Source organism: Bemisia tabaci, chromosome 1 (genome assembly GCF_918797505.1).
Source record: "Bemisia tabaci chromosome 1, PGI_BMITA_v3".
NCBI lineage: Eukaryota > Metazoa > Arthropoda > Insecta > Hemiptera > Aleyrodidae > Bemisia > Bemisia tabaci.
Window position 1 is genome coordinate 46866190 of NC_092793.1, and position 23977 is coordinate 46890166.

Consider the following 23977-nt stretch of genomic DNA (forward strand, 5'->3'; position numbering starts at 1 on the left):
GCGAGAAATATATTTTATTTTTTAAATTATTTTTTATTCAACTTTTCTGATAGAACAGCTCAAAATTGCCTTTGAAACAACTCCTTATTTCCAAAATTTTCCTGGAGATGCCCCCTCTACCCCCTTTGGTGCTGAGAAAGTCTCTTCGAGCCCCCTTCTAGAGCTGGTGGAGTCCTGTAGATCCCTTTCGGTGGGGTGTCTTTCTGTAGGTACCCTCTCGACTCCCTTTGACAAGGTGCCTTTCCTGCCCATCCCCTACCGAAAGATCCTCATTCCGCACATGGCTTGAGAGGTGAGAGAACAGGACTTCTCTATGTCATCGTGCCGTGAATGATTCTTTTTGCCGTATTTCCTAATTCGGATAGTGTGAGTTCTCGAAACGCTTCAAATCTTGGAGCTTCATCCTCGCTGGATACGGCGAAATGCGAGGTCGTTGCCCTCGGAGCATCCATTCTCGCGCCACGCCCACCGCGCATGTCCGGTGCGCAGCCTGGGCGGGAAATCCCGTTTCTGTATAGCGCGCGGAATTCAAAATGACGCTCCGTCATTGCACGAGCGTTTTTTTTTTCGCGCTACATATTCCCGCTACGGGAACGAGTGCTCAGCACATTGATTCGATCGCGCGTAACGTTGTAGTAAAGCAGGCCTGAGAGTTCTCTTACAATCGACGCATGCGTAAAATTAGCTATTGCTGTCCGAAGAAGTCTGTACTAAGCAATTGATAAATACCTCCTCCCAGGCTCTTCAATTACCTGGTGTGCGACAGCTGCTTATAAAATTAGCCATTGCTTTCTTTCAACAGCTACGTGGTTATGCAAACGGGCATAAGTACTAAGTTTCAATCAGCCCATACAAATTCATGAGCTTTTTTTTTTGGGTTTTTGATTTCAACCTGGGGGAGGAGGCGGGGAGGGGGGGCTTTTGACCGTGAATATGAGCACAAGTATTTTCCCCCGGTTTTGACTCGTAAAATAAACTTATATTTTGTAATTTTAATGAAAGAAAAATAAATAGGTAAATAACTTTTAGCATGTGCACTTTCTTTAAGCTTGCACCGCACTTTCTAGGTCCGAAGTTCGGTGAAATTTTACAAATTGCCTTGCATGCCCGTGCGTGACATATCTTTGTACAAGCCCCATGTATTATATTGAAATTGGGAATGTAGACATGAAAAAAACTCGATAATTTTTCAAGGCACAAGCATTGACCTCGAAAAAATAGCGCGTGCACGCAAAAATTCAGTCCATACCTACAACCATTCATCAACCATTCACATTCAGCTATTTTTCCTTCCTCAAATAGATACCTCAAGTTTTACCGCTTACGCTTACCCATTGTCCTTGCAGCATGATAGCACGTGGCCAGTAAGGGCACCCAGTTATTCCCTGCCGTGCTAAGGAAAAACGCCGCATGAACCTTCGAGAGTTGTCAAATTTCCTCTGATAAAACGTCATTTTTTAAGGAGAGTTATGAAGATTTTCTCTTTAAATATCCAGGAAAGTTAGATCTGATTGTGAATGAAATTCTCTGAAAAATTGGAGGAAAAACATTCATAGATTTCCCGGAAGTTTCACATTTTATCTACAGAAATTAGGCAACGTCTGAAGGCTCTTACGGCGTTTTTCCTTAGGACGGCAGTTTTGTGTCCAAAACGATGCGTCGTCCGCTCCACTTTCCTTACATCGCAATTTTCCTTATTTTGTTTTCGAGCGTCTGTCCGCATGTCCGCAACTGAGTTCTCCATTAAGGAATGAGGAAAACGCAAGGGGAGGTGCGAAGCTTTCAGCCGCGCCCAGGTATTTCGGCACTTGGTAGCCCCAGGTATTTCGGCACTGTTGCTCGTGATGCTCGTTTGACCGAAACCGAACTGTTTTGCGCATCTCTTTCCGCATTCGCATACGTTTTTCATTTTTTTAGCGTTTTCTACTTTTTTAACGTGATCTGTTTTCTTAGTTTTTTTTCCTTTAATTTTTTCCTAGTGACTTTTCTGTGGGCGGACCGCTGAAGCAAAAAGCCTGCAAGCTGACCTAAAAGTTTCGGGGAATGCCGATTTTGACGACGGTTTCATCTGTCGCTCATGCTCTATCCAGAAAGTAAGGTTCGCCACGTTATATCTCTCTAACTTCCGCGGGCCAGTGTCGGTCTGACTCGAAAATTCTCGGGGTGCTGATACGTTTTTGGGGCCCCTCCTCTCGGGTGGGGCCCCCCTACCTGACCCAAAGTCCTCCTTTATGTGGGTTTTCCAAGTTTTGGGGGGCCCCAGGAGGAAAGCTGTCGGCCCCCCACCCGTCAGAATTTCTGGAGTGCTGATGCAATCTAGCACTCTTGGCCAGACCGCTCCTGAACGGGCTGTCAGCATTTATCATATGATATGGATACGATATTCCTTATTTTTGAGAAAGGAAGGGATAGATTTGAAAGATATTCTCTCATGCCAAAGAAAAACGCTGTATAAACATTCAAATGTTGCCGAATTTATTAATCTTAGAAATACCAATCTTTGAGGACAGTTATGAATTTTTTTCATTGAAATTTTCAGAAACTTTCGGTATGTCAAATTACGAACAAAATTCCTCGAAAATTCGGAAGAAAAATACTTCTAAATTCCTCCAAAAATTCGTAATTTATCAAAGGAAGTTCGGCAACGTCTGGAGGCTCTTTATGACGTTCTTCCTTAGTGTGACAGTATTTGTACAGTATTGCCAGGTGACATGTCCGAGGGAAATTGGTTTCCAATAATTGATATTTTATTCGTAGCCTTATGCACTCTTTAACGGATTTCCAAAATCCCGAGCTTTTTCTAAAGCTGAACGCATTTGTCACATGTAAATCACTTTCTACCGATCTGATTCGTCCCTTTTAGTATGGGAAATATGGATGACCGTTGCACAGAGTGACATTGGAATGCTGGGTGCCATGACTTTTCGCAGCTTCATCTCCACATGAACGTAATTCGATCAGATTTGAACGTCTCCACCATGCAATCGGAAGTAGCTCTTACAATCAATGGAACTTCCTACAAAGGTATGAGGTTCACTTTTTTTTATTTTTTTAATTTTTTATTTATTTTTTTTTTTTGCAGTAGATGAAGTTTTTGACGGACAGTTGTTGAACATGGCAGTTGTTGCGGCAGTGTAGCCGCAATTTTTGACGTAGGAGGGTGGAGGGGGTGAAAAATGACGTTTTTCAGGAACATTTTCCAGTAAAGGGAGGGAGGGAGGATTCAGAACCCCTGAACCTCCCTAGGTTACGCCACTGAGTATGCATTTATTGAGAACAAGAGTAGGGGAAGAATGTAACTAAGATACTTATACCATCTATATTTTTTATTCAGAGCCCATTGGTCAAACAATCCTTTGAAGGAAGTTACTTCGGTACTTTATATTGAGGCTTATTCACAAATAATTTTACAAAATAATATATTAGTTTGTGATGATGCAGTTCTTAAAATTATTTCGGGGCATTTGTTTTATGTTCACATTTTGTTATCAGCTATTTACTAAAGTGTCCACCTACATATAAAGATAAATGAGAAAGCTCTACTGCCGCATTTTCTCCTTATTTTAGCAAGTATATAACTGTCCTCCATTGGAAATGTCTGTGTAGTGTAATGTGGGAACTTTTAGGTACTGAATTAAAAAAGGAAAGTGTTTTGTCACAATATTTTTTCAGGCAAATGTACAATTTTAAACATTTTTTAATTTATTGAATATTATCCAAGCACTGCGCTTCTTTTCTTTCATATCTATCAATTTCAAACAACTCTCTAAAATTATTTAGTTGAATGATTGACCCAAAGTAGATGCAGGTTTTAAAAAATATTTATTTTATTAATCACTCAACTGAATAGATTCATAGATGCAGTATGCGATCTTTCAAAACTCTAAAAGCAAAATTTTTCTTAAGTTTTGAACTTATTGTTCTTCAATTCCGATTTTCACATGTAATGGTTTCTTTCGACAGTTTCCTCCTCTCTTTCAGTGGACACTTCCTTAAATGAATTTATTCGCACAATAGCACATCTAAAAGGTACAAAGTTCATGTGTTTGGAGGGAGGTTGTGGTGCTTGTATTGTAACTGCAAAAAGGACAGATGCTGCAACTGGGAAAGAATACATTTTTGCCGTGAATTCTGTGAGCTTCTTTTATTTTATATTTTTCACTTTAAGAATGAAAAATTTTTGCATTAATCTGTAAAAATTTACAAATTCCCCTCAGCTCCAAATTAGCTTCATTTTTCTTGGATATAAAGATATTGTTTAATAATAGTCCCTCTCTTTTTCTGTTCTTACTCTTCTCTATTTTTTAAAAATTTGCAACTGTCCTTAGTGAAGGGAATTTACTGTCTCGTGGCTCAGAGGCAAAATTTCTCTATGCTCCTTAATTTATTCATCCTTGATTTAATCCTCAATTTATATCTTTAAATTTTTTATTATTTCTTCAATTTTGAGTTTTTGTGGATTTAGGTCCCTGCTTTTTCCCTGGACAGTTGCATTTACTTTTTTCGTTTTGATATAATTTTGACCTCTCCTAATCATAAACCTTAATTTTAAGGTTATAAACTAACCTGAATTCTCTGTTTAATAATGAGGATCAAATGTCATTTATCATGAAATTTTAAAACTGCCTATTAAAGTCCACCAAATTCCGTATCTTTTTTCAGTAGGTAGGTATTTGTTGATATGTCAATATTTTTTTGTTGAAATCACTGGAGTTGCTAATTTTGTAAAATGCTCATTTTATCAGGAAATAATGTAAGAAATTGCATCATCGTTCAGTTTGGGAACCATGTGCACATCTCATTACATCGTTTCAAAATTTGTGCTCATTTTACTTTGCATGGAAAATTTTATTCGTGGCTTAAAGTTTTTACGGGATTACGATGAAACACTAAAGAAAAAATTTGAGAAAATTTGATTTCATTATGTTGATTTGCTCTGAAAATAATTAAAAATTTGATCATTTTGAAAAATTGGGGAAAAAAACCGTGGTTCTGAAGTTAGTTATCCGCATATCTGCCTCAATATTTTTAAAAAATGAGGAAGCCCAAAATCTGATTTGCCAATTTGGTAGCTTATGTTGTATTATTTAGTTTGTAAGGTTCATGAATAAAACTAGTTTGTTTTCTACTCTTCTTCCAGTGTTTGACACCAATTTTTGCTTGCCATGGGTGGTCTGTTACAACAATTGAGGGAATTGGTAGTAAAGCAACCGGCTACAATAAAATTCAATCCCGTTTGGCCAGTTTTAATGGATCCCAATGTGGTTTCTGCTCTCCTGGAATGGTCATGAATATGTACAGGTAACTTTTTTTTTAATATTTGGAACATCTGAGTAATTCGCATCTTTCAGGGGTTGAACTGAAAGTTATTATTTTTATTATTTTTATTCATAATAATTGATTTTTAAAATTTTTACTCATATCTTTTTTCTTTCTTGATAGAGGTGTCAAGAAAGAGTAATCCTTAATGCTGGAAAATAGCATCAATCGCTAATTGAGGAAGTAACTGAACATTCTTACATAATTAAAGACCAGAATACTTCAACATACAAATGTTTCTTCCAAGGGTTATGTTCAATATAATGCGTATTTAAAAGAAAATAAAGGTTAAGTCAAGCTGCTTATTGAAAGCAGAAAAATTTGCTTTGATCGTCGAGAAATTATTTATGATACTTCAGTCTTTCTATAAAGTACTCGCCAATAATTTTCCAATTATATTGATGGGCAGTATTGAACAGTGTTCGGTGGATATGTCTTTCTTAATCTTTTCGGCTCATCAGTATTATTTTATGAAATAAAATAATGTTTTTGTTCTGATGTATTCAGTCTAGTTAAAGGTAATGAAGATGTCTTTATGAAAACTGTAGAAAACTCTTTTGGCGGCAACATTTGTCGCTGCACTGGCTACCGTCCCATACTAGATGCGTTCAAGTCGCTCTGCACTGACGCACCCAAAGTCTACCATCCAGATTCATGCAGTGACATTGAGGTAATTCTAATTCTATATCTCATATTTTTAACAAAACATTTCGTTGTCTTCTGCTCGAAGGAACATATGTCTCCTGTAGCGTCTACACTGCAGTGTTGCAAAATCTATTTGAATACCTCCATTTTTCACACGAAAATGATACCTAAATTTTTGGCAAAAATTTTGCCGTTGTGCGATAATAATTCACAAAAACATCAGTAAAAAATTTTCAACAAAAAATGTTCATTAGTCTGAGAGTAAAAATAAAAATTTTGAGTGGAAATTCTGCACTTTTTAATCATAGTTACATTATTTTGTCTGAGAAATGACAATTTCACTGCAAGACAATAAAATTCTTCAGATAGTTCCACCAAGGAAATTGCCAGGAATTTTCTGATTATTTTTCTTTAGGTATTGTCGGTACGGTAAAAGCTTGGTGAGTCAAACTGGAATGAGAAAAATGCCAAAATTTTCCTTGATCTGAAGGAGATCATTACTAATTAATATCATTCTTTTAACCAGCAATATCTTTATCTTTTCTGTATCTTCTTTACTTCATCTTGCCCCTTATCATACAATCGTTTTACCTCTCATTTACAGGATTTTCCAAAACTTTGCCTGAAAACTGAAGAAATTTGCTCACAGGCCTGTAGCAACAAAAACCGTTGCCTCCCAGAGGAGTCCATTGAAGATGATTTTGACCTCTTGTATATAGAAAACTTGTCACTCATGCTTTCAAACGATGTCAAATGGTACAAAGTGGATGACAAGAAGCAGATCTTTGAGATATTTGATATGATCGATGATTTCCAGTCATACCAATTGGTCGCAGGCAACACAGCTCGGGGTAAGAAATACCTAATCTCTAAGTGGCACAGCTTAGTACCTAATTGCAATTACCTACATGGTAAAAATATCACGACCATACCAGGGTGTTGTATGCGTTGCCCATTGACTAATTGAAGGGGCCCATATTATAAAAAAATTGCAAGAGAATCAAAATAAGTTGCAATTTTTCCTTGAATTGCCGATTGCCTATCTATCTGATACACGGAAATTCATTTGTTTTGTGGAAAACCTATGTTATTACAATAAAATAAACTAGCCCCTTTTTGTTGTATGTATCAGACTTAAGGTCCAAAACCAAGATGGACTTTTGGAAATTATTATCTTTGATTAAAAACAATATGTTTGTGGAAAAATGTTTTTGAATTTTGTAATGTCCGTGATGACAAAAAACGGAAATAACTTTTAAATTGTTATAAAATATTTTACTGGACTTAAATTATACCAACTCCACGTCGTATTAAACTCATCCGTGCACTTGAAATTTTATTAGGATCACTGTTTGATGAGAAAATTAAATTTTGAAATAGTTTCTTGGAAAACATGTCCAAAGTACGTGTAATGTCAGTGTTGCTTATTTTTTTGCGGAGCTTTTCCGTAGGTCTACTTTACATAATGAAACTTGGAGCGGAAGATGGGATCCTCCTTGCATGGGTCTAAGAATTTTTTAAAAAAATATTTCCAATTTGAAAGTACATATTCATCTTTTATGGCTTTATTCTATTGTGTCATTTAGGAGCTTATCGGACTGGGGATTTTGATTACTACATTGACATCAACAGTGTGGCCGAGCTGTCTGACTGGATCCTCCAGGACAATGCCCTCATTCTTGGTGCTAATATTACTTTGACGAAAACAATGAACATTTTTGAGAGAATTTCTCAGAAATATCCCAGATTTAGCTACTTAAAAGTGTTTGCTGACCACATCGATTTGGTAGCAAATGTTCCTATCAGAAATGTAAGTACTTTGACTTACATTTTTATGCCCAATTTTTTCTCCATGATTGGAAAGAGTAAACTTGAAGAATTCCAGATAGTAGGGACTTGACTGTCCGTAAAAATATTATGTGTGTTTTAAAGTAACTTTATTATTTATCCACAAGTTACAGAAAAAATGAAAAATTTAGTTTAGTTACTTGAAAAAAAACACAGGGAGCAAGTACAGTTTACAGTACTTTTATTTTGGTCCCTATCACCTGTAGAATATTTTTCATGCAGAGATCATTTAAGATGTTAAAATATTGCTTTACTTTACTCTTTACTGCACTAATATGTGGTTCAAGTTCACATTTACCCTCCAACTACCAATCTGAGTTCTCTCTTTTTTTTACCTTGAGGTCAATAAATCCAGCATTTACTGGTAAAATTTGTTGTTATTATATTAAGTAGCTATTTGTATTTTTATCCTACAATGAGGAATGACAGAGAAAGGAGTGGCGAGCAGGATGACTCAGCTATAACTTCCTTTTAGGGGTTCAATGAAAGTGGACATTTTTTTTTGCTCCTCCAGGTAGGAACTTTAGCTGGTAACCTGAGCCTCAAGAACCAACATCCTGAATTTCCATCCGACATTTATCTGCTGTTTGTCTTGGTTAGGGCTCTTTATGTCGAGGGTAAGAAATATTGCACAGCTTTTCAACTGCTATGAAAAAAAACTTTTTCTTTTCTTAGTAGCGCTGACTCTGATCAAAATTTTTCTAAATGGCATCTCAACTAAATGATCTGTTCATCTGTTAGGTTCTCCTCCTCTAGGCGGAGGAAATTAAACCTTAATGAATTAAGAACTATGTTACTTCTTAGAAAAAGTATAACTTGTGAGACGCTGATTCTGCGGGCAAAAGAGAAGGTTTGAGCCTGTTAGGTTAGTATCAAAGTAGACGTATGGTATGAGCAGCACTTGTCCATTAGCTGCCTACTTTGACTGATTCTCTATGTTACTCAGCATTCACAGAAGTGAGCATTACTTCTTTCAGCAGCTTTGTAGAAACCTAATTTTAATGTAATTTGGTCTCTAAATCTTACCAGTGGTTATACCTCTAATAAAAATGATTAAAAAGGAATGTTCGCACTATCTTCCCTTTTAGGTAAAATTGGTCTCCTCCAAATAATTTTCTTTTTTTTTGTTATTTTTCCGGAGAGAAATACTCTTGTTTGATGAAGAGGTTGAAAGAGTAAGGGATGAAATGAAAGTATAAAAATTTTCAGGCCTTCAACTCACTGAAGAGCTGAGTGTTTTCCCTTCCATGTTACTGTTTGTCATCTCTTACGTTCCGAGTATTGATAGATGGTTTTATGTATTTCACAGAAACTCCCATGGGAACCTCTGATACAAAATTTGTCGAGGAGCTCATCGCAACAAGTTTACGGAAGAAGCTGATTACATGCTTCATTTTACCTGCTTTAGATGATTCATATATTATAAAAACTTACAAGGTCAGTATAATCTTAGTTTTGTCCTCCTTTTAAATTATTGAAAGTACAGAGTTTTCACCTTATTCTTCCTCTGTTTGCCTGTTTTTAAAGTCAAGGAAACAATTCTTCATCTTATATGAGTTTTCAAGAATTTTCATCCCCTCAAAATTTCAGAAAACTAATATCTTCACTATTTTGTAGAAGTAAGATGATTGAGGCTGTGTTTGAATCAGAGTAGCTTTTTCTTCGTGTGTGAACAGGCAGTACTTTACTAATATTGGTAGAAGTAGGCGTTGCCTCACTGCCTCACCAAGAATGTGGCTTCTTAGTTTATGGTTTTTTATGCTCACACAACTCAATTGATGTATTAAAATTTTCCTACCATACCGCCTAGCTGTTCTTTGTTATTTTACAGGCAATGAGTCTCATCTGGTATTGCAAGGCTTATAAAATGGTCTCCGACCCTCTTGGTGTTCTTCTACCATGCACTGGTTAAAAATCCAAATGCTGAAATTTTTTTCTTAAATAAATCAGTCAGTAATCATTAATGCTCTCCCATCCTGTACTTATTTCAACTCTAGTTGTGCTGTTGAACACTTTCCAGATTATGCCTTGTGCCCAGAACGCAAAAGCAATTGTCAACGCCGGTTTCAAAATCAAGCTATGTAACAAGGATGCTCTGACTGTTGGTGAAGCCACAATTGTATTTGGCGGCATCACGCCAAATTTTGTGAGTTTTTATTCTTTTTTGTCCAAAGCTTATCAATTCACTGCTGTATGTTCACTGCGTCTGATAATTGTTGAGCAGTCCAGTTCTAAAATTTTTAACTTGTTTGAGGATTCCTATACACCCAAGTAGCTTTTGTCATAAGAAAAATCGGGATTCACTGAAATAAAATTGTGGTTTTACTGGCAATGAAATTTTCAAGATCACTAAATATGAATAATTATCCGAGATTTTATTGCAACTAAATGACAATAAAACCAAGTCTTATTGCTTGTATTTTAGTGAATTGCAATTTTGATGCCAAAGTAATTGCACAGTTTTAATCAAAATATGTTATACATCAATTGCACTGTATGGCAATATTTGATTTCAGGACATTGATTCTATCTTAACACCACGGAAGAATCATTTCCGCATTACCTGTGGATTTACTATCTAATCCCCAAAGTTTCAGTTTTATTGGGGGAGAGAGGCATTACAATTTAAATGAGCTATAATGAAATTTATCGTGGCTGATTGAAGCAAATCTTCGAAAATGTATTATTATTATTCGATATATATGTTATTATTTGAAATAAATAACACCAACGCTGTAAAAATCTACACATATTCATTTCTCAACCATTACTTCCAGGTACATGCAGAGCAGACGCAGAACTATTTGGTTGGAAAAAGCTTGTCAGACTCTCAGGTAGTGCAAGGAGCTCTTGATAAACTAGATTATGAATTAAACCCAAATTTTTCTCCACCTGATGCTTCCCCCATATATCGCAAAAGATTGGCTCAGTCTCTATTCTACAAGGTAGATCATGTTGTTCGATTTTTCTTTGCAATTTTCTTTTTCAGTGCCAGTGAGCCTTTTTTCTGTCTGTACCCCTAAATTTGTTACTCTGGTGTTTGTTACTTTTGTTACATTTGTTACTCCAATGGTCATATATTCTCTAAGGCAAGAGTCATTGTAAAAAAATAAAATCCATTATTTTATGAACATGAAATTAAAAGGAGGTTATACTAGAGTGAGGATGGGGCATTAGGAGGGTTGAATGAGGCCATGGGTACATTTTTATTTTGCTGACTAATGGCCGCACAGTCACAGAGGAGAGAGAAATTTTAAGATACGTAGTCAAACCTAGTAAGGTAATGACTCAATGAAATGGAAGTCAAATGAGAAAATGAATGGGTATTCAATGCTGTGAGAAGAAGAGGTTGTAAGGCTGTAACAAATAGCGTTGTGTAACGAAGGAGATTGGTACTGGTGTTTGATCAAAATTTTTGTTGTGATGTGCGATTTGAATCTTGAGCCCGAACCAAAAGGTCCCGCACTTGTTTATCAAGACAAACTTTGAACAGACATAATTTGCAGAGGTCACTTGTCATTGGTTCAGATCTCTATGCAAGTTTTGGAAGCAGTTGTTCTTAATATGTCAGGATCTACAAAAGCAGATTGTCTGAAAAATTGGGTTTCTTTACGAATTTCAAAATTATTTTATCAATTTCCTATGGAGTATTAAAGTTGCTTTCTTTTTTTTCAGTTCATTTTGAGTCTGAAACCAGGATCTATCCAAGAAAAATATCGTAGTGGTGGTGAAACTTTACAGAGGCCTCTCTCCTCTGGAAAGCAGAGTTTTACTTCTGACCGTAAGCTTTGGCCAGTAAACAAAGCTATCCCCAAATTGGAAGCATATTCACAATGTTCAGGTATTCAGTGTTCTGATGAGAATTTGCTAATAACTGTTTATCTTGTCAAGATTTTACTCCCTTTTGAAAATATGCAGAACTTACCTATAAATTTGTCTGTTAAAAATGTAGCACACTCAAAAAATTCTTCAGTCATAAAACGTACTGAAATGAGCTTTACAACTGATTTGACTCAAGTAGACATTCCTATTTTCTTGGAATTTGAAGATATTCAACTTGCTCACGGTATTTCATATGCACTAAGTAATGAAGCATTTATTTTTTTACCTTGTTCCGTTTTTGTGGTCCATTACACCACAGATCCTGACACCCAAGGTTTTTGGTTTTTAGATGTTTTCAAACCCAGCAGTTTAAGTTCCTAGCTTGTGTGATTCAAATCTCTCTCTGTCTTGTGCTTCAAAGTGATCTCCCGCTCGAAAGTGATTAGTTAAAGGCCTTGCGAACAGATGATACTTAAGTACGTTGGCTTTTACAGAGTAATCAAAAACATTTAATACTGCCACAGCACACCCAGTGTAGGGTTAAATTTTTATCTGTGAGAGATAAATTTTCTTTTTTAAATGCATTGTGATGTGAATACAAAGGGAAAGCTTTTGAATTGAAGGGACGGATTGGAGATTACTTTTTTTAAATTCCCTCAAAAAAAAAAAGTCAGTTTGTGGTTGACTGTTGGACAGGTGAAGCTGAGTACACAAATGACATTCCCTCATTACCAGGTGAACTGTTCGGTGCACTAGTTTTAGCACCAGCTGGACCAGGGACGCTGGATTCCATTGACACAAGCGTTGCGATGGTTAGTATACTTTCTCTCCAAGAATGAATCATTGAATCATTCTAAGCAAGCTTTTCCAAAGTGCGCTTTTTTATAATCTGGAATGGGGTGAGAGAAAAGGCCAATAACAGTGATAGGGCCAAGTTGAGCTGATACAACAAACGAGAACTTCAGAAGTATAAATGTAAATAATAAAATCAATTACTGGAGACGTTTGCATGTCTGGAACTAAAACTTCACAGGCAAATTTTAATTATCAGAGTATGAGGACATTCAAATAATCTATGAGATAGAATACAGTGTAATGATTGTATAAAATTAAGAATCACAGAAAGAAAGTTTTTGCAACCGACAAGACTTAATTTGCCTTTCCTTTTTCAGTTGCCTTTAGGATTGTAAAACTGGTGGAAGGAAACAATAATAAATTATTATTGGTGATTCATATTGCCCAATTGCTTGATTATGATTGTAAGAAAACTAATTTTTTAATTATTACAGAAACTCAATGGAGTGAAGTCTTTCTTTTCTGCCAAGAACATTCCAGGTATCAACATTTTCACGCCTCCTGGGGAAATATTTTCCCCTGATACGGAACCAGTAAGATATGAAAACTTATTTTTTATTCTAGCATTTTTCCTCTCAATAAAAAAAAAAACTGGCCTGAATGAGCTGAAGCTCCCTCAACAAATTAAGAATGCAACAATGATATAAATTGCGCAATGGTCTGCATTAGACACAACTAAATCATTGTTGTATTATGTATCCTCTGACTATTTCTTTGATTTCTCCGCCAACAGACCACATTTTTTGTAGATGCACTTAATGGTTTCTTTAATTTGGAAGGAGTAGGTGGAGGTAAGGGGGCTGCCTATTTTGTAAAGTGCCATTTTTCTCAGACAAATCACTTTTCTCTGGTATTACAAGGGTGACACACCCTTCAAACCCTTTGACATAAGTTGTTTTGCTTGTCCTCTCTTTGAATTGATACTAGGAAATCTATTAAAGAAATGTCCATGTGGCTGTTTAATAGCAGGGAAAATTTTTTTGCGTAACAGCATAAAGTAATATTCTGCACAGATTTGCATTTTTCTTTATTTTGCAACGCAGTGGTGGTCATTGCAGCAATAATAGCGGTTCTCAGAAATCGAAAATCTCTTTTGGCTAATGTGCAATTTTTTTCCCCCTCAAATATCCGTCTACCTATTTGTATTTTACTCTTTTCATTATTATTTCTGTTCTGACCAATCTTTCCTGACGCCTTTTTCACCCAGGTGTTTGCTGACAAGTATGTAATATTTTCGGGCCAGCCAGTGGGCATAATGGTTGCCGAAACCCAACTCTTGGCAAATAAGGCAGCCGGAATGGTGAGAGTAAATGTTACTAACTTGAAAAAACCATTGTTGACACCTCAAGAAGTTTTAGACTCTGGAGATCAATCCCGAGTCAGATTCACTCAATCTATAGAGAGGAAAGCTAAGAAAGGTACGAAGTCAAAATTCTTAATTTTGTCCAGTGTCTGTTTGACCAGGCACAAAATTGCCATTTGTTACCTTCAGTGGAAAAAAAACGCCACTGCAGCAAAAAAAGAGTAGGAGTGCATTTTACTCAAAAAACCTCCGAAGCAAAAATTTAAACAGCAATAATCAATGTTTGAATATAAAGTCATCATAATTGGATCATTAAGTACCTACGATTTTCTGGATAAGAGGTTTTCTTTTTTGTCTTCAGAGGTAGCGACCATGAATTTGTGTTGAAAATGGGGGAAGTTTGATTGAATTTAAGGGAAGGCTTGGAACTTTATGCATCCCTGTAAGATGTAATCTTTATTTTATCGATTCATCATTTCTGTTTTAATAGCAGGGCACTTAGTTTCTTCAATTTTACTGCGCTTTCATAATTTTTCTCAATTCTTTACTTCCGTGTATGTTTATAGGAAGTGGAAAGCATGTAATTAAAGGATCATTTGAATGCAGAGAACAGTACCACTTCCATATGGAGACGCAAACCTGCCTCGCAGTCCCGACAGACGAGGGCATTGATCTTTATCCATCCTCACAGTATCTCTCAACGGCACAAAGAGCCATATCCTTGGCCCTGAAACTTCCAGAAAATTGGTGAGTATCTCCTGGATTTTACAAACTACTGCTTTTGCACCAAATGAGATTGCTGCCTCTGTTGATGGAAGTTAGGCTGGAGGCCCACAGGAACCCTTAAAAATCGCAATGGTGAAATATTAAAACCGTGGACGGCCTTATCACCATCTCAAAAATTTCTTTTAACCAAGAGGATGGCTGCAGACATATATGAGTAATAGTAGGGTGCAAACGATACCATCCAGGTATTTTTGGCCTTTTCCCTTTCGCTAATTTGTGCTAATTGTGTCGAAAACCTAGTTTTCCTTTTTCTTTTCTTGCTCACCATTTTTTTTTTTTAATTGAATCAAATTTTTATTTCTTCTCCGATATAAAACTGAACAAAATTTCAGGACAAGTAGTAAAATGTGGAGCTGCATAATGTAGTACTTATTATCACCACAGTGATATCCCATATCAAATCAATTATCAGCCAAGACTATGATGTATTTTTTATTTAAATGTAAGAAGCCATGATCGTCAAATTTTTAAAGCAGCTTTACCTCAATGTTAAAACCATCTTCGTCACAGATGTTTCAAGTTTGAAAATCTCCAGTTTATTTCAAGGGGTTTGTTTTTGAAGCAGCTGTTAACACCAGTAAAGAGAAGTTTTGCAGATGGTTTCAACCGTTTAACATGGAGTTTTTGTACCATTTTCTTAGCATATCATTACAGATGATCTTGATAAATCTCCGAAGAATTTTATCTGACTTTAAAATTCAATAGTGTTTACTGTAATCTGCAAACTTTCAAATTAATGTAAGTTCATCTCTTTAAAATTTGTCAATTTGAAGAGGAAATAAAAAATAGTAGGTTATGAAACTTTTGTGATCGCTATGTCTCACCCTTGTTGTTGTTTTTCAACCCCTCTCCCTCTTTTATTCTTTCTCCAGTTGTATTTCTTTTTTTATTACTTTTCAGCATCAACGTTCAAAATAGGCGAGTGGGAGGAGGTTACGGCGGCAAACTGTCGAGGATGCCCCAGATTGCAATCCCTTGCGCATTGGCTGCTTTTATTTTAAGGAAACCTGTCCGAATTGTGCTATCTATTGAGAGTAACATGCAAGCTATCGGCAAACGCACTTGTTGTTTGTCCACTTATGAGGTAAAATTAAATGACTCCAACACAAGGTGCTCTGTCAAATTATGAGCATTATTGTGGAGCAATCTCTCAAACATCTAAGCTTTTTGTCATGAATATGAAGGCAACAGAGGGCAAGCTTAGTGGTGCCTGATACAATCGTTGCAAGTTTAATAAAATATTCTAAGGTCCATTGTCCAATAGACCTGCATATACCATCCATATCATATCCATTGTGAAGCCCATGGACGACAAATGGAGCAATTCTAATGATTAAAAATTTAGGTTCTAATCGGAACAATTTGGAACCATAAGTAAATGTCGCATAATACTCAAATGTATCGCAAAAAAATTTGAGCGTCCTGGTGAATGAACAAAAAAAATCATTGTCAATCGTCATTGAATAAAAAAATAAAAAAAAAAAATTAATTTTGTGAAAATGTTTTGGGTTAAAAAATAAATCCGTGCACTAAAATGTAATGAAACACACTGCAGCACAGTTAAAGTTAGGACGAAAAACTTGAGAGGACACGCTGAGGAACAAAGAAACATTATGCATACTCTGACATCACCTTGATAAACGTTTTAAGTGCCCTCAATATTATGTTGCACACGACATCTCTCAATTTCGACCACGGATACCACACTTCTTCCCATAAGCAGCAATCTTGAGGATTTAGCGACAGTCGCTGTCAGGTCCCTCACTCAATGTAATCTAAAATTTGCTCTGATCTCACAAGTCATGTCAGAAATAGAAAGCTTGGAACACAGTTTTTTCTATAGTTGGCTGGCCAACCATTATTATAACTATTATTTCTTTGTTGTTTTAAATTCAGGTATCAGTAGATGATGAGGGTAAGGTTCAGTACTTGGATATGAACATCCATCAAGATTTAGGCTCGTCCTTCAATGATAACACCATCCCGCTGACATTGCAAAATGTGGTGAATTGCTACGATTCCAGTACATGGAAAGTTGATGCTTATGCTGTACGGACAGACAAGAGCAGTAACACCTACTGCAGGGCTCCAGGTGTATTAATTTTTATTTTAAAGTTCAAAAGGCCAAAAAATTTGTCAAAGCTTCAGGAGATCTGGCTCCTTAAACTTTTAAACTCGTAAAATGTATGTATTTTTGCATAAACATAACTTAATTGCTTACCATCCACAGGAAGAGGGTCTCAATAGATGAAGGCCAACTATCCATGAATGCAATTTTCGTTAAATTGGGTAAAACAGTTTCAATTTAGAACCAAGAAAAATTTTCAAATCCCTAAAAAAATACCCTAACTCCGATTTTTGAGCATTTCTCATGCAAGTTTACAATGCTTTTATCTAATCAGTGCTGCCAATGACACATTATCGGTTTTTTACGACTAAGGTCCTTTTTCCAACAGTGGGAAATATTGTAAAATTTTATTTTTACCCAAAGAAAGCAAAAAAAACTGAAAATCCAACACAAAATTCAGCAATTTTTTAAGTAAATTCTTTTTAGTTATTTCTAGAACTTGGTCTTTGTTTGAAAAATGTTTATATTCAAAATGTTAGATAATTTTTTCCTTGAGAAAAATTTACAGTCTAACCAACAAGTGAGGCACCTTTATTCACTTGAATATCAAATTTATTTAATCTTACCTCAAAACTCTGGTTCTAATGTTTTTTGTTTTGATTATACGATAGGAGCTTGTGAAGGCATCGCAACAATTGAACACGTCTTTGAACATATTGCAACGGAGCTAAAGAAAGATCCTCTGGTAGTCCGTGCAAAAAATTTTGCTGATGACAGTAAGGAACATCTAGGAACAATAATTGATCAGCTCAAAGAGAGCTCTGACTTTGATAACAGGAAGAAAAAAATCCAGAAATTCAATGGGGTAACTGAAATTGATAATGAATACATATTAATGGTGAAACTGTAGAAATGCATGTCTCGGTTTGCAGCATTGCAGGCTTCCTGTCATACTTTATTTTCGCCATGGAAAACTTCTGGACGCCATTTATTGAAAATTTCAATGATTTTTCCTCTCCTTTTAAAAAATTTTCTGTGAAAACTTCAAGTCATGATGTCGGTTTGGTCTCCTTTTTGAAAATAAAATAGGTGCGGAGATTTCGAAACACTGTAGCAAAGACATGCATTTTTGCAGTTGCACCGTCGGTGTATGACTGTCCACAGGAAAAGGGACATAGTCGGCAAAAGATCAAAATTGAGTCATAGTGATACTGAAACTCAAAGGAGTGTTCTAAAAACATTTTTTTGAGGCTGATTCCCAAAAATCTCAAACCAAACCACGATGATGACAGTTTGGAATCAGCAGTTTGAAAAACGTACTTTTCGGAAAGAAGCTGTGTAAACTATTCTAATCTACCATGTATGGGGCATGAAGTAGCTACAGAACGACGTAAATTAATACTCATTATGAGCATAAATTGTAAATATTGACAGTGTACGCGCAATTGAGTACTAATCTACGTCGTTTTGAACTTTTTCAGGTGCAGTTCTGCATAGATATTTTACTAATGAAATAGTTGGTTTTCAAAGCGGCTTAATGTCCTCCATTAATCACAAACATGAACTGTTCTAAAAACTTTACTTAAAAGAGCTTTTTCCCTATGTGATGAAAATTTCATTTTTATAACATTTACACTGAATTCCATGCTCATCTGCAAAATCAGTATATTTCTGTCATATTTACTCGTGTTTCTTATGCCAACTGCTCGTAATACTGACCTACTTTTGCAGGAGAACAGGTGGAGAAAACAGGGGATTAGCCTCACACCAATGCGATTTGCGTTGGGTCTATTCGGCAACTTTCACGTTCTGGTGTCAATTTACCAGTCTGATGGGTCGGTCTCAATTACGCATGGAGGTATTGAAATGGGTCAAGGTATCAACACGAAAGCTGCTCAAGTATGTGCTTATAAATTTGAAATAGACGTTGAAATGGTGAAAATCAAGCCGTCAAATGTCCTAACTGCTCCAAACGATTTTGGCTCCGTCAATAGCATGACTAGTGATTCCGTATGTCAGGTGAGAACTAACTACATTTAACCATGTAATTTTTTACGTTCTTCTCAATTGGGAACAGAAGGCAGAACAAAGGCAGCTGAAAGCATGGAGGAGAGGTGAAGTCCTTCTGATGCTCTATATTTCTGTATGAGTAAATGAACGAAAGAATCCTTGCAGGGCAAACGAAAATTCCATTTGAAATGATGCTGCAAGTTTAGCATATTTCATAATCTGAACTCAATTTTAACACCTGTAGCGAACATTAATAAAAGTAAAGGACCGATATTTCTGAATACACCAATTTCAGTTCCATTTGGCAGTTTCGGCAGAATTTGTAGGTGAAGCAATAAACATCGCAGCAAATGTCCTCAGCTAAAGTTATATTCAAAGCACGAAAAGGAAGTGCTTTCAAATTGACCTGTACATTCTCGGGTTGAAAAAATCCACCATGGCTAAAAAAATGTCTAATTTTTCAGCTTATCATTCTCTGAGGGTTGTATAAAATATCGTGTCATATCAAAAACCAACAAAATGTGCATGGTTCTAAATCCCTGTGTAAGATCTTTTTGAGGATGGTCAACAATTTTTGGGAGTACCATAGTTCGATGGTAAGAAGCTGAAGTTCAGTTCAGTTTCCTTTCCTTTGTGTGTAGTTGCAGAGAGAGAAAAGGTGTTCAAAAGGGTAGTATTACCTCTTTACTGTTTCAAACATGTTGAATTTGCCTCCTGGTTTATTTCAGGGTGTGATAATATGCTGTGATATTCTGTTGGAGAGGCTATCTCCCATCAAAGCAAAACTTAGCCCAGATGCTAAATGGCAGGAAGTTATTGCAGCAGCTGCAGTTGAAAATATTGATCTCTGTGCAATCCATATGTACGTTGCTTAAAATTTAAATTTTTTTGGTTGAGTAGGTTTTAAGTAGCGCATTATTCAGGATGGTTGAATAGCACTGAATCCACACCATCTTGCAGGAAAACAAGACGAAAAAATTCCAAAAATTTTCATTCAGTAGATTAAAAAATTAGAACTCCTATGAGTGCCTACGCAAGACTGAGGAGGGAGAGAGTTCAGCTCAAGCAGATGCTTTGGATTATTAAGTAAGGGTGGATCATGACAAGTGACCCATATCGATTTGGGTCTTTTTAAACCTCATCAGTAGATCACACTCGTCAATGAGCCCAGCTTAGCATCCCAGAAAATCCAAAAGGACCCAAAAGTACTTTATTTCTACCTTGGAGCTTTTTAAAAATATCAAGTCACCGGATAAATTCTTTCAAAACTTACAGGGGTGGTGCTTGACTTGAGAATCACCCTGTGCATGAAGATCTGTTCTTATTAGAAAGTTAATAACATATATTCATGTTCTTTCTCATAAAATGTGCTTTCAGGTACACAATTAAAGATATTGGTGAAAAGAACGATATGAGGTATAATACTAAGACGTATAACATTTTTGGAGCCTGTGTCACAGAAGTTGAGGTAGACATCCTGACTGGGAAATACCTCGTAAGTGCCATGGTTTTTTTCTTTTAAAAAATCAATTAAGCTTTCTGTTCATCTTAATGAACAATAACAAAAGTACAAAATATCACATAAATGGTTATTACAGGAATTAAAATGACAGTATTTTCTTGTATGTCTTCCTTTCCTTTTCTCCCTTGATTTCCTTTTTCAGCAGTCTGTGTAGGATTTTTCACCATTTACTTTTTTTTAAATTTTTCATATTTCAACACTGGAAGGGAATAATTAGACTAAAATTTGCGATTGGAAAGAACTACATCTAACTTATCCATAAAAACACCTACCTACTTTGGCACCTACGTTTTTTTACTAATATCCATTTAAAGTCTATATCTTTTATTACCCATGTTAGAAGGCCTTGTTTGTAATAATTTTTCTTCCTAAAGGCTCACAACCAGTGGCGTGGCGTGAATTGCAATGTATCGATTATTACGCCATTTAAACCTATGGTAAAGAATTGATATAACTAAGGTGTTCGCTGTGAAAACCCTGTTTATCGATCCTTTTCCATAGGTTTCAATGGCATAACCTCACTGCCAATGGCGCTGCTCACAACCTCACAATTTAGTGGGTATGCTTCTCTATCAGTGTAATTCTGAGTGAATTTGAATTTTCAGAGACTGTAACAGAATGTATACTATAATTGCTTAAGCTGACTGTAAACTGAAAAAATGTTGATCAATATTGTTCTACAGATTCTGCGCACAGATATTATCGAGGATGCGGGTGTCAGTCTGAATCCAGAGTTAGATGTTGGACAAGTAGAGGGTGCTTTTGTGTTAGGTCTTGGCTACTGGCTTACAGAGGATATCATTTTTGATTGTAATACGGGAAAGGTCCTCACTGACAGAACCTGGGTAAGAGCTACGTTTCTTTTTTTCTTTTTATATATCATGTTCGGATTTTGTTCGAGTCTCTGAAACATTTTGCCAAGTGTTGTGCTCTGTAATGAATTAAAATAAAGCTTCTGCTATAATTTCATATTTTTTTAACTGTATTAACTTTATTTTTTAGAACTATAAACCCCCTGGATTCAAGGACATTCCCTGTGACTTCCGCGTGACCATATTGAAAAATTACAGTAACCCCAATGGTTCCCCATTTTTTCTTCGCTCTAAAGGTGGGTAATTTTTTGTGTAGGGAAATTATTTGATTAGAAAAATAAAAGGAGGTGCATGCCGACAGTGGTCTGTGAGCTGGATGAATGAGAAAGTAAATAGAATCGGAAAATAAAAAACTTAAACTCACAAAATTCAATCATAAGTATTAGTATGTATTTTCTTATTAGTTCAATTTGTTTTGTGAGTCTAGATTTTTGAATTTCCAGATTATTTTTGTAGCTGCCACATTTACGGCGCTTCTGAGTGCTAACACCCATCTGAATCTCTTTTCTTTCCACACAAATTTCTTTTGTTCTCTTTCTTTCTTTTCTTTTAACACAAATTATCAAAGTCAACGAATCCAGGTTGCTACTTGACCTTCTTGATCTCACTGAAAATGTCTGTGAGTTGAATTTTACCCTTTCATTCTGAGGATTCGGTGCATATTGAATTCAAGACCATGCAGTAAATAAAATGGACAAAACTTCTATTGCTCAGGAGTTCTTTTAATGTGTACTTCAAATATTTTTATATTCACGAAGGCTTTGTGATAATTAATGTCAAGAAAATTAAAAGCAATTTTCTTCTAAGATTCTTACAATTATTTTATTCCATTTTAGCTACTGGTGAGCCACCTCTGTGCATGAGCTGTGGAGTAATGTTTGCTCTTCGTCAAGCAATTAATGCGTCTCGCTGCGATGCTGGTAAACCAGACGATTGGTGTGATATAAGTAAGTGTGTTACTTTACAACTTTTTTGACCTTGTGTCGTTTCCTCTTCAATAATTTTATTATTTTAGCATGTTGATGTCAAGATGATTTTGGTTGTGTCTTCAGTCTTAAAGTTGCCAAGTACTAAAATTTTGAATGGTCTGTGAAAATTTTATTTGGATTGTAGGATGTGTCCTTATTAATTTTTGATTCCAATGAAAAACCGAAGCCGTGTTATTCTCAGATTGCATTTGAAATTCATTTTGTAAGACGTTGTCTGCCAAGTGATTAATAGTAACCGTTTCTTTGGTGTTTGAGAAAGAGATCAGTGTGACTCTTGATGATGGATGTTCTTCAAGGTGCTTTTGCCTGGTCAGTAATCAGGGGTGCCAGGGAGGGGGGGATCTATTTACCAATTTATTGGACCCGACTTACAAGGCCTTATAGAATGAATGCATACTACAATTTTTCATTTGACAGGCCTGTGATATTAGCATCTTGTTGGATGTTGAATTGTGGGCACTTGTCCAGGGCAAGGTTTCTTTTTCGAAATTCTGTGAAAATCCCGTCCAACTGAGTTTCGTTTACTTCCAGGTGTTCCATTTTCGCCCGAAAAAGTTTTCCTGGCAGCTTTTACAGGAACCCAGGAGTACAAACTGGGATAGTCTCTTGTCCAGCAGAGGTTACCACTACCAACTACCACTTGGGGGCAGTGGAATCAAACTTGAATTAATCTAATAACCATTTTACTTAAAACCTCCCGCAAGATATAAATTCACTCCTCTAAAAGAGTCACCTTTTGTATTTAAAAATTTTACGGGCTAAAAATTCATGATGTTCAACCGCATTATTTTGTTCTAATGCTGCCCCATAAATGCTCTTTCCCTTTTGTCAATAATATTGGTGGTTCAGATTACACTTGAAGTGAGTTAATTCCTGTGTGAAGTGAGGGAATTTCCTTCATTGTGAACATGTTGAAGCTCAGGCTTTTGAAAATAAAATCAAACAACCTTTAATATGTAACAAAAAACATACTAAATGTATTGATATAAGCATAGAAATTATGTCGAAAGACACCAAATTGCAAATTTAAAATTAACTTGATAATAACCACAAAGTTGGAATTTTATTTTGTCTTTATATCTTGGATTCTTTGGTGGAACAAGAGCAGCCTCTTCGATATCTTTTGACCACCAAAAAGTCATCGTGGTTCTTTAAATGTTCGATCAGCATGCAATTAGTACCTATTCTCTCAAATATTTTATAATTTCATTGAGTCAATCATGTTTGATATCATTCAGGTACGGTACTTTTTCAAAAAACACACTTTCTACAGTGTTTGATTGTCGTTATTTTTGCCCTCTTAAATTCATCTAACCCTTAAGTTCAGGTTTGTTGAGTGCGTGAAGTCACACAACTCGTAGCTAGCAGTGCGGAAACATTCTAGGTACATCAATTTACATTGCCCGCGCAGATTTCCCGCCACGTGCCGGCCGTCAAATGCAACGGCCAATCATCGCTGAGCGCGGTGCTCTCGTTGACCGGAAGGCAGCACAAACTGAAATTATATAATTAATTTCACGAATTTTCACGAGGTTCTCGAGACACGAAGCTGCGTCTATGCAAACTGAACGATTTATTTTAGGAGATGTCACACAACTCGCATCTAACTGTGCGGATAAAATCTACATTAATTTTCATTGCCCGCGCAGATTTCCCGCCGAGTGCCGCCCGTCAAGAGCGCCGACCAATTAGAGTTAAGCGCGCGGCATTCGAAATGACGCTCGGTCGTTCGCGCTGTAGATTCCCGCTACTTGAGGAAATTCCTAATAAACGGAATAGTGTTACGTGAGAATCATCGAGATTGATTTATCAATTTTCTATTGTTTGGTTCTCCCATTGCCATTATGACAAGCTTTGTGTGAGGACGCATTTTTAATTATCTGCAGCCTCGCGCGATCAGATTTTCGTTACGCCCATCGTGCTCTACATACTTGCAAT

At 36.2% G+C, this 23977-nt stretch overlaps 1 protein-coding gene across 3 annotated transcripts; it reads left to right on the forward strand.

Moving 5' to 3' along the window:
• The first annotated feature begins 1826 nt into the window (after positions 1 to 1826).
• Positions 1827 to 23204, forward strand: LOC109038856 (xanthine dehydrogenase). Of its 3 annotated transcripts, none has more exons than XM_072301887.1 (26): positions 1828 to 2098; positions 2864 to 3024; positions 3964 to 4133; positions 5141 to 5301; positions 5827 to 5989; positions 6569 to 6815; positions 7551 to 7774; positions 8327 to 8429; positions 9122 to 9249; positions 9833 to 9958; positions 10590 to 10757; positions 11488 to 11653; positions 12331 to 12446; positions 12924 to 13022; positions 13697 to 13907; positions 14359 to 14539; positions 15479 to 15662; positions 16475 to 16670; positions 17318 to 17511; positions 18378 to 18665; positions 19385 to 19518; positions 20034 to 20151; positions 20862 to 21023; positions 21181 to 21286; positions 21887 to 21997; positions 22571 to 23204. In XM_072301887.1, the coding sequence occupies exons 2-26, from the start codon at positions 2943 to 2945 to the stop codon at positions 22639 to 22641; spliced, it is 3909 nt and encodes a 1302-aa protein (XP_072157988.1). In that variant the 5' UTR covers positions 1828 to 2098; positions 2864 to 2942; the 3' UTR covers positions 22642 to 23204. The 3 variants fall into 3 exon arrangements, 2 of the variants coding, with proteins under 2 accessions (XP_072157988.1, XP_072157983.1); XM_072301882.1 differs by having other exon boundaries at positions 1828 to 2093; positions 22571 to 23203; XR_011900104.1 differs by lacking the exons at positions 19385 to 19518; positions 21181 to 21286; positions 21887 to 21997; positions 22571 to 23204 and having other exon boundaries at positions 1827 to 2093; positions 20862 to 21002.
• The last annotated feature ends 773 nt before the right edge of the window (positions 23205 to 23977 follow it).

Bases quoted from the DNA above. Each gene is read 5' to 3' on its own strand.
- LOC109038856 (XM_072301887.1), top strand. From the start codon at position 2,943: ATGAACGTAATTCGATCAGATTTGAACGTCTCCACCATGCAATCGGAA. The intron at 5,990-6,568 runs GTAATTCTAATT...TCTCATTTACAG, and splicing joins ATTCATGCAGTGACATTGAG to GATTTTCCAAAACTTTGCCT. The intron at 9,959-10,589 runs GTGAGTTTTTAT...CATTACTTCCAG, and splicing joins GCGGCATCACGCCAAATTTT to GTACATGCAGAGCAGACGCA.